The following is a 10,207-nucleotide window of genomic DNA, read 5'->3' as shown; positions in this document are numbered from 1 at the left end:
CGGCCACACCCCCGGGGTCCGGGGACCCAGGTGTCGTTGGGCAGCTAGTGCTGGACTGGGGCCACCTGGGAGATGGTGCTATAGTCCTGAACAAGTCGGGGAGCAGCGCGTTGCTGCGGGCCGCCATGTCCATCAGCTCTGGAGTGAGGCGCCTCCTGCCATTGTTCTGGGCCTCATGGCCCGCCAGCTCCAGGACCCTGGCCGTCAGGTACTGGATGATGGCCACTAGGTAGACGGGTGCGGACGAGCTCAGGCGCTGGGCGTAGTGGCCCTCCCGCAGGAGGCGCTCCATGTGGCTCATGGAGAAGGACAGCTCGGCTCGGGGGGTGCAGGAGCAGCGACCGGGTGACCCTCGACGGCCCCTCTTCCCTGGCATGCTGGCCGTTGGGCGCGCTTTCTGCGACGGCCTCTCTCTGCGGTGCGCTGGGATGAGGTGCGGCGGGATGAGGGGCTGTCGGTTGTGCCTGCTGGTCCCAACATCTCAAGACAACAGGTGTTCTCAGGCCCCTCCTCCGTATCCTAGCGACCACAGGCTGGGCCCTCATTGGTCGGGGAGCACCCTGTGAGGTCACTGCTTTCCCATAACCCCTCCTCCACCCCACCTCACCCCGCCCCCACCCCCACCGCCGGGGTCCTGGGCCTGCAAAGAAATGGCGCTGGCAGGATCCTGCTCGCCGTGCTCGCTGGACCCTCTCTTTGGTGGAACTCTCACTGTCCACCTGACGGGAACTTTGTACAGAGAAGGCAGCTAATGGCAGAACATCCAGGGGCACCAAGTATACACTGGCAGTGCTGGGCCACCATCACGACTATATATCTACTTCCAAATGAATAATATTCGTGGCTGAATAATATTCCTGGCTGAATAATATTCAGCAGGCTAGACCACACATGTTGTGTATCCGCTCAGCAGCTGATGTACACTTGGGTAACTTCCACCTTGTGCCTGACGGGCATAGTGCTCTGTTGAACATTCCTGTGCAGGGTTCTGTTTGAACACCTGTTTTCCACTCATTTGGGTTTACAACCCATGGGATGGATCTATGGGTTTATTTCTGGACCGTAGTTCTACTCCACTGATCTATGTGTCTATCCTTATGCTAGTACCACATAGTTTTGATAACTGTAGCTTTGGACTAAGTTTTGAAATAGGGAAATGTGAGTCCTCCAACTTTTTTCTTCTTTTCCAAGATTATTTTGGCTATTCAAGGTCACTTGAAATTCTGTATGCATTTAGGATTGACTTTTACATTTCTGTAAAACAGAGGATTTCGATTTCCATGGGATTTCATTAAATCTCTAGACAACTTTGGGTGGGATTGCCATCTTAAAAGTATTAAGTCTTCCAGTCCACAAAATCTGCTATCTTTCCCCCCTTTTTTTAAGGTCATCATTAATTTCTTTCAGCAGTGCTTTGTAGTTTTCCGTGCACAAGCCTTGCACCTCCTTGGCTAAATTTATCCCTGTGTGTTTTGTTCCTTTTGATGTTGTGTGAAATAGAACTGTTGTCAATTTCATTTTGGATTATTTTTTCATTGCTAGGATATGGAAACACAACAGATTTTTGTGTGTTGATCTTGTATACTGCAACTTGGTTGAATTCGTTTGTTAACTCTAATAGTGTTTTGTGGATTCTTTAGGGTTTCCTGTACAGAAGAGCATGTCATCTGAGAATAGAAGTAGTTCAACTTCCTTTCCAACTTGGATGCTTTTCATTTCGTTTTCTTGCCTCATTGTTCTGAGTAGGACTTCCATTACAGTCTTGAGTAGAAGCACTGAAAGCAAGCATTCTTCTCTTGTTCCTGATGTTAGGGGAAATGCTTCCAGTCTTCTACCACTGAGTATGACATTAGCTAGGGTATTTCATAAAAGCCTTTTATTTTGTTGAGGAATTTCCCTTCTATTCTTAGTTTTCTGGGTGTTTTTGTTTGTTTGTTTTTTAATCATGAAAAGTTGTTAGATTTTGTTGAATGCTTTTTCTGCATCAACTAAGATGATCATGAGGGTGTTTTCCCCCTTCATTTTATCAATGTGGTTTTGATTAATCAGTTTTCTTATGTTGAGGCATCCTTGCATTCCTGGGATAATTCCTATTTGGACATGGAATGTAATATTTATAATATGCTGCTGGATTCAACTTGCTAGAATTGTTTTGAGGATTTTTGCATCGATATTCATACAAGCTATTGGTCTGTAATTTTTCGTATATCTAAGAGTGGAATTGCAGTGTCATATGGTAATTCTATGTTTAACTTATTGAGGAACCACCACCCTACTGATTTCCACAGCAGCTGTACCATTTTTGCATTCCCAACAAGCAGTGTGTGAGTGTCCCAATTTCTCCACATCTTCTCCAAAACTTGTTATTTTCTGTGTTTTTTTTTTTTTTTTTTTTTTTTTTTGCTTCGTTTTGCTTGTATTAGCTATCCTAGTGGGTGTGAAGTGGTATCTTATGGTGATTTTTATTTGCATTTCCCTAATGGCTAAAGACGTTGAGCATTTTTTCCTGTGCCTCTTGGGCATTTGTACATCTGCTTTGGAGGAATGCCTATTCAAGTCCTTTGCTCATTGTTTAACTGGGTTACTTGTCTTTTTGTTGTTGACTTGTAAGGTTCCTTTATGCATTCTGGAAAATAGACCCTTCTCAGATATATGATTTGCAAATGTTTCTGCCATCCTATGGGTTGTCCTTTCAATTTCTAGATAGAGTCCTTTGATGGACTCAAAGGAGTCCAGTGTTTGATTTGGATGGTGTCCAATTTATATTTTCTTTTCTGGTTGTACTTTTGCTGTCATATTTAAGTAACCATTGCCTAATCCAAGGTCATGGAGATTTACATCTATGTTTTATTCCAAGTGCTTTATAGTTTCAGCCCTTTGCATTTGGGTCTGTGATCCATTTAATGTTAGTAATGTTAGTTTTTGTTGTTGTTGTTGTTTTTGTTTTCTTTAACATGGTGTGAGATTGGGGGTCCAAATTCATTCTTTTGTCTGTGGGTATCCAGTCGTCTCACCACCATTTGTTGAAGAGATTAGTCATTCCTTCATTGAATGATCTTGCCACCCTCGTTGAAAATCAGCTATTTACAGATATATGGATTTATTTTTGAGTCTAAATTCTAAAACATTGGCCTATATGACTGTCATTATGCCAGCACCACACTTTTTAGAATTGCTATAGCTTTGTAGGAAGTTTTGAAATTGGGAATTGTGAGTTCTCCAACTTTGTTCTTCTTTCTCAAGATTGTTTTGGCTTGCTGCATCCCTTGCATTTCCATATGAATTTTACAAAGAAGCCAGGTTAGATTCTAACAGGCATAGCACTAAATCTGTATATTTGCCTTTGGGAGTATGGCCATCTTAACAATATTATATGTACAATCCACTAACAAACACGGGATGCCTTTCCATTTACTTGGGGCCTCTTTCATTTCTTTCAGCAATATTTTGCAGTTTTCAGAGTACAAGACTTACACAATTTTTGTTAAATTTATTCCTCAGTATTTTATTATTTTTGACCATACTGTAAAATGAATTATTTTCCTAAACTCATTTTTGAATTGTTCATTGCCAGTGTATATTTCTTTCTGGTCTTGGATTCTGCAACTTTGTTGAGCTCATTTATTGCATATTTGAATAGGTTGTTATGGGTTTTGGCGGATTCTTTAGTGTTTTATGTATACAAGAACCATGTCATCTACAAATAGAGATAGTTTTCCTTGTTCCTTTCCAATCTGGATGCCTTTAATTTATTTTTCCTGCCTAATTGCCCCGACTAGAGCTTTGAGTACAATGCTGAATAGAAGTGGCAAGAACAGACATCCTTGTCTTGTTCCTGATGCTAGTGGGAAAGCACCCAGTCTTTCACCATTAAGTATGATGTTATCTGTGGGTTTCTCATAGGTGCTCTTTATCAGGTTGAGGAAGTTCCCTTCTATTCCTATTTTGTTGAATTTATTTTTATGAAACTGGTGTTGGATTTTGTCAAATGCTCCCCCCCACATCTATGAGATGATCATGAGCCTCCTCCCATATTCTATAAATATGGTATATTACATTAATTGATTTTCATTTGTTGATCCAACATTATATTTATGGAATAAATCCCACTTGATCACATTGTGTATAATGAATGATAAATAAACATTTCTTTGAAAGCCTAGAAGTGACTCAGGCAAGCCACTTGAGGACAGTGTGTGTGTGTGTGTGTGTGTGTGTGAAGGGATCTGTGTCATGATGAGAAGCCAAGGAATTTGAGTGGACCTGCAATTAGTTCATTAAGGCTGGAGAGTACAGTCCCTGTGGGAAATTGATGGTTGATGTGGCTGGAGAAAAGGCAGACAGGAGCCAAGACACAGAGGTTCTGTTATGCTATGCTCAGGTTTTGGAATACCTTGTAGGGTACAGTGACCCCACTGTGGTTATTAAGCTTGGGAGTGACATGAGCTGGTTTGTTTCCAGAAAGATCATTCTGGCAGCTCTGTGGAACATATAGGAGAGAGGATTGAGATAGGAGTTAGAAAGCTGCTGCAGTATTCCAGTCAAGAAATGAGAGATATCTCAACAAAGATGATGGCATTGGTAGAATAACAGAGGGGGGCAGATACAATTTTTAAAATGTAGGCAGTAAAATGGCACATAGTAGGTGCTCACTACATATTTCTGATTCTTGTGTGAACCTGTCTGGAGACTTGATGATTCATTTGTTCATTCCTTCAACAAATATTTATTGAGTGCCTACTAAATGCCAGGCACTGTGGTAGGCATTGAGGAAATACCAATGAGAAGTATAGATCAGGTCTCTGCATGTAGTCTGGTGGAAGATAAAGAAAAGAGACCTGACAATTACAACACTATACTGTGATGAGTGCTATGAGAGGGGAAGTTAAAGGTGCTATAGGAACACATGGGAGGAGTAACTTACACAGACTTGTGGGGTTGGGGAAATACTCCAGGAGAAACTGGTGTCCGAGCTGCAATTTGAGGGATGAGTAGAAGTTAGCCAAGTGGAAAAGTAAGGCATTGGTGGGGGAGGGAGAGGAAGGGCTTTGGCATGACTTCCCCAAGTGCAGGGTGAGGTGACTGTGGGCTTTGGAGCCATTACTGGAGATATGGACTGAAGGAGAAGGTCTAAGTATTGGTGGGAAGATGAGTTCAGTTGGGAGTATGTGAGATTTGGGATGCCTGTGGGATAGCCAGATGGAAATGAAGGATCAATGACTTGGGAGGTAAAGAGCAAGGTCAGGGCTGGAGATACAGATTTGGGAGTCATCAGGATAGTTCTTGAGGACACAGATATAGTGAGATCATGCAGAGAAAGTGCACAGAGAGAATATAGAAGGACACCAAGGACAATTTCTTTTAAGGGGCAGGCAAAAGAAGAAAATTCCTGGAAGGAGACTGGAGGAGCATCTGCACAGAAAAAAAAGAGGGCTGGGAGAGAACAAAACCAGAAGGAAAAGAGAGCAAGGGGTCAGAAGGAAGCCAGAAGGAGTACAGGGGAAAAAGTGACAAACTCAGGAACAGTTGCTGAGTTCCAGAATGATAAGCATTAAAACACTCTATGACATAAATCACAGTAAGATCCTTTTTGACCCACCTCCTAGAGAACTGGAAATAAAAACAGAAATAAACAAATGGGACCTAATTAACGTTAAAAACTTTTTCAAAGCAAAGGAAACCATTGACAAAACAAAAAGACAACCTACAGAATGGGAAGATATATTTGCAAATGATATGACCAACAAAAGGTTAAAATCCAAAATATACAAACAGTTTATACAACTCAATATGAAAGCAATTCTATGAAAAATCGGCAGAAGACCTGAATAGACATTTTTTCCAAAGAAGACATACAGATGGCAAACAGGCACATGAGAAGATACTCAACATCACTAATTTTTAGAGAAATGTAAGTTAAATCAACAATGAGATATCACATCACACTTGTCAGAATGGCTAACATCAAAAAGTCTACAAGTAACAAAATTATTGCTACTATGGAAAACAGTATGAAGTTCCTCAAAAAACTACAAATAGAACCATCATGTAATCCAACAATTCCACTCCAGGGTATATATCCATAAAATATTCAAACACTAATTCAAAAAGATACATGCACCCCAATGTTTGTAACAGCACTATTAACAATACCTAAGGTATGGAAGCAACCCAAATGCCCATCAACAGACAAATGGATTAAGAAGATATTAGGCATAAAAAAGAATGAAATTCTGCCATTTGAAGCTACACGGATGGACCTAGAGAATATTATGCTTAATGAAATGAGTCAAACAGAGAAAGACAAATACTGCATGATGTCACTTATATGTGGAACCTAGAAAATAATACAAATGAGTGCATATGCAAAACCAGAACATACTCATAGACATAGAAAACAGACCAGTGTTTACCAAAGGGGAGATGGAAGTGGGAGGGGCAAATTAAGGGTATGGGGTTAAGAGATACACACTACTATGTATAAAACAGATAAGCAACAAGGGTATATTGTATAGCACAGGTTATTATAGCTATTTCTTGTAGTAACTTTTAATGGAGTATATAAAAATACTGAATCACTATGCTGTACACCTGAAACTAATACAATATTGTAAATCAACTATACTTCAATAAAAAAGGAAACAAAAAGTATCTTGAGACAAATAAAAATAGGAACACAACCTACCAAAACTTATGGGCTACAACAGACGCAGTTCTGAGACTGAAATTTATATTTAAATTTGTAATAAATACATTAAGAAAAAAGAAAGTTCTCAAGTAAACAACTTAATTTGACACTTCAAGGAATTAAAAACAGAAGAACAAACTAGGCCCAAGGTTAGAAGAAATGGAATAACAAAGATCTGAGCAGAAATAATGAATTAAAGGCCAGAAAAACAATAGAAAAGATCAATGAAACTCAGAGCTGTTTTTTGAAAAGACAAACAAATTGACAAACCTTTAGCTATACTTACCAAAAAAGAAAAAGAAAAGAAAGAGGACTCAAATAAATAAAATTAGAAGTGAAAAAGGAGGCATCACAACTTATACCTCAGAAGTACAAAGCATAATAAGAGGCCACTAAGAACAATTATACTGGAACAAATTGGATAAATGAGAATAAATGTATAAATTCCTAGCAACATACAACCTACAAATGTATAAATTCCTAGCAACATACAACCTACCAATATTATATCATAAAGAAATAGAAAATCTAAACAGACAGGACATCCCTGGTGTTCCAGTGGCTAAGAATCCACCTACCAATGCAGGGGACATAGGTTTGATCCCTCATCTGGGAAGATCCCACATGCCATGCAGTGACTAAGCCCACATGCCACAACTACTGAGCCCATGATCTAGAGCCCACGTGCCACAACTACTGAGCCTGCATGCTGCAACTCCTGAAGCCTGTGCTCTGCAACAAGAGACATCACCGCAATGAGAAGCTTGTGCACCACAAAGAAGAGTAGCCTCTGCTTGCCACAACTAGAGAAAAGCCTGAGCGCAGCTACGAAGACCCAGCACAGCCATAAACAAACAAACAAACAAACAAATAAATAAACAAACACTATACTGTGATAAGTGCTATGAGAGGGGAAGATAAATGTGCTATAGGAACACATGGGAGAAGTAACTTACACAGACTTGTGGGGTTGGGGAAATATTAAAAATAAAATAAAGTACATATTATCTTTTAGAAAAATCTAAACAGACAACTAATGAGTAAGAAGACTGAATCAGTAATCAAAAGCCTTCCAGTAGTGGAAAGCCAAGAACCAAATGGTTTCACCGATAAATTCAACCAAATACTAAGAAAAATTAATGATAATCTTTCTTAAACTCTTCCAAAAATTTGAAGAGGCAGAACACTCCAGACTCATTTTACAAAGCCAGCATTACCCTGATATCAAAGCCAGATAAGAACACTAGAAGAAAAAGAACTCCAGGCCAACTTCCCTAAAGAATATAAATGCAAAAATTCTCAGCAAAATACTAGCAAACTGAATTTAACAACACATTAAATGATCATATATCATGGTCAAGCGGGGTTTATCCCCAAGATGCAAGGATGGTCCAACATATGCAAATAAATATATGTGATACACCACATTAAGAGAATGAAGGATAAAAATCATATTATCAAGTCAACAGAAAGCATTTGACTAAATTAGACAATTTTTAAAAATAAAAACTCAACAGATTAGTTATTGAAGGAACATACTTCAACAAAATAGAAGCCATTTATGGTGAGACCTCAGCTAATATCATACTTAATGGTAAAAGTTTGAAAGCTTTTCCTCTAAGATCAGGAACAAGACAAGGATGCCCCCTCACCACTCTTATTTACCATAGTTCTGAAAGTCCTATCAAAGCAGTTGGGCAAGAAAAAGAAATAAAATTCATCCAAAAAGAAAGTATGATGTAAAACTGTCTCCGTTTGCAAGTGATGTGGTCTTATATATCAAAAATCCTAACGATTCCACCAAAAAACTATTAGGTTAATAAACAAATTCAGTAAAGTTGCAGGGTACAAAGTCAACACAAAGAAATCAGTTATGTTTCTATACAAATCAGTGAAATATCTGAAAAAGTAATAAACAAAACAATTCCATTTATAATAACATTAAAAATAATTAAATACTTAGGAATAAATTTAACCTAGGAAGTGAAAGATCTGTACATTGAAAACTATGAGACTGATGAAAGAAATTGAAGACATAAATAAATGGAAAGGTATTCTGTGTTCACGGATTGGGAAAATTAATGTTGTTAAAATGTTCATACTACCCAAAGCCATCAATAGATTCAACACAATCCTTGTCAAAATTCCAATGGAATTTTTCACAGAAATAGAAAAAACAATTATAAAGTTTTTATGAAACCACAAAAGGCCCTAAATAGTCAAAGTGATTCTGAGCACTAACAAAGCTGGAGGCATCAGACTTCCTGATTTCAAACTATACTACAAATCTATAGAAATTAAAACAGTATGGTACTGGCATAAAAATAGACACAGACCAATGAAAAAAAATCAAGAGCCCAGAAATAAACCCACACACATATAGTCAGCTAATAGTTGGCAAGGGAGCCAAGAATTCTCAATGAAGAAAAGGTACTCTCCTCAGCAAATGGTTTTGGGGAAACTGGATATCCCAATGCAAAAGAATAAAATTGGGCTCTTATCTTACACCACACAAACAAATTAACTCACAATGGATTGAAGACTTAAATACAAGACCTAAAACTATAAAACTCCTAGAAGAAAACGTAGGGAAAAATATCCTTGATATTGGTCTAGGCAATTATTTTTTGGCTATGACACCAAAATTACAAGGAACAAAAGCAAAAATAAACAAGTGACACTACATCAAACTAAAAATTTTCTCCACAGGCAAAGGAGAAATCAATAAAGTAAAATGGCAACTTATGGAATGGGAGAAAATACTCAGAAACTATCTATCTGATATGGGGTTAATATCCAAAACACATAAGTAAAGTGTATGTTATATATGAAACATATAACTCATACAACTCTGTAGCAAAAAAAATCCAATTTAAACATGGGCAAAGGACCTGAATATACAGCTTTTGTGAGGTGTCCTTGAATTATAAAAGAAATGACAATCTATACTCTATGTACAGAGGTACTTTTAGCCATGTAAGAGTATATTACATTTAAGGATAAAGTCTCCTTATTAAGTGGAAAACCAAAGATTCTTGTATCAATCATAAAGGACAATTTAACTTTTATCAGTTTAAAATATAAAGCTTCTGGGCATGTAGTTGTGTGAGTTTTTTTCACTCTGACAGATTAACATATCAAAACCAGAATGGGTCATTTTTATCTTTTCCATATGTAGACAAGCCTGGTATTTTCATCCTTAGCATCATCTCTTCTTCTCATTTACAAAAATAAAAAAGATAAAGTAATACTTAGAGGAGTGGCATGGACATATATACACTACCAAACATAAAATAGCTAGTGGGAAGCAGCCGCATAGCACAAGGAGATCAGCCTGGTGGTTTGTGACCACCTACAGGGGTGGGATAGGGAGGGTGCGAGGGAGGGAGATGCAAGAGGGAAGAGATATGGGAACATATGTATATGTATAACTGATTCACTTTGTTATAAAGCAGAAACTAACACACCATTGTAAAGCAATTATACTCCAATAAAGATGTTAAAAAAACTGAATCTAAT

At 38.3% G+C, this 10,207-nt stretch overlaps 1 protein-coding gene across 1 annotated transcript; it reads right to left on the bottom strand.

The window, feature by feature from the left end:
• Positions 1–44: 44 nt before the first annotated feature.
• LOC132482606 (histone H2A-Bbd type 2/3-like) lies at positions 45–376 on the bottom strand. The gene is given in 2 exon segments (XM_060087915.1): positions 45–80; positions 83–376. Coding segments are annotated over 2 exon segments (330 nt in total).
• Positions 377–10,207: the final 9,831 nt, after the last annotated feature.

This window comes from Mesoplodon densirostris, chromosome X (assembly GCF_025265405.1).
Source record: "Mesoplodon densirostris isolate mMesDen1 chromosome X, mMesDen1 primary haplotype, whole genome shotgun sequence".
In the NCBI taxonomy this organism is placed as follows: domain Eukaryota; kingdom Metazoa; phylum Chordata; class Mammalia; order Artiodactyla; family Ziphiidae; genus Mesoplodon; species Mesoplodon densirostris.
This window is presented reverse-complemented; position numbering and strand designations above follow the sequence as displayed.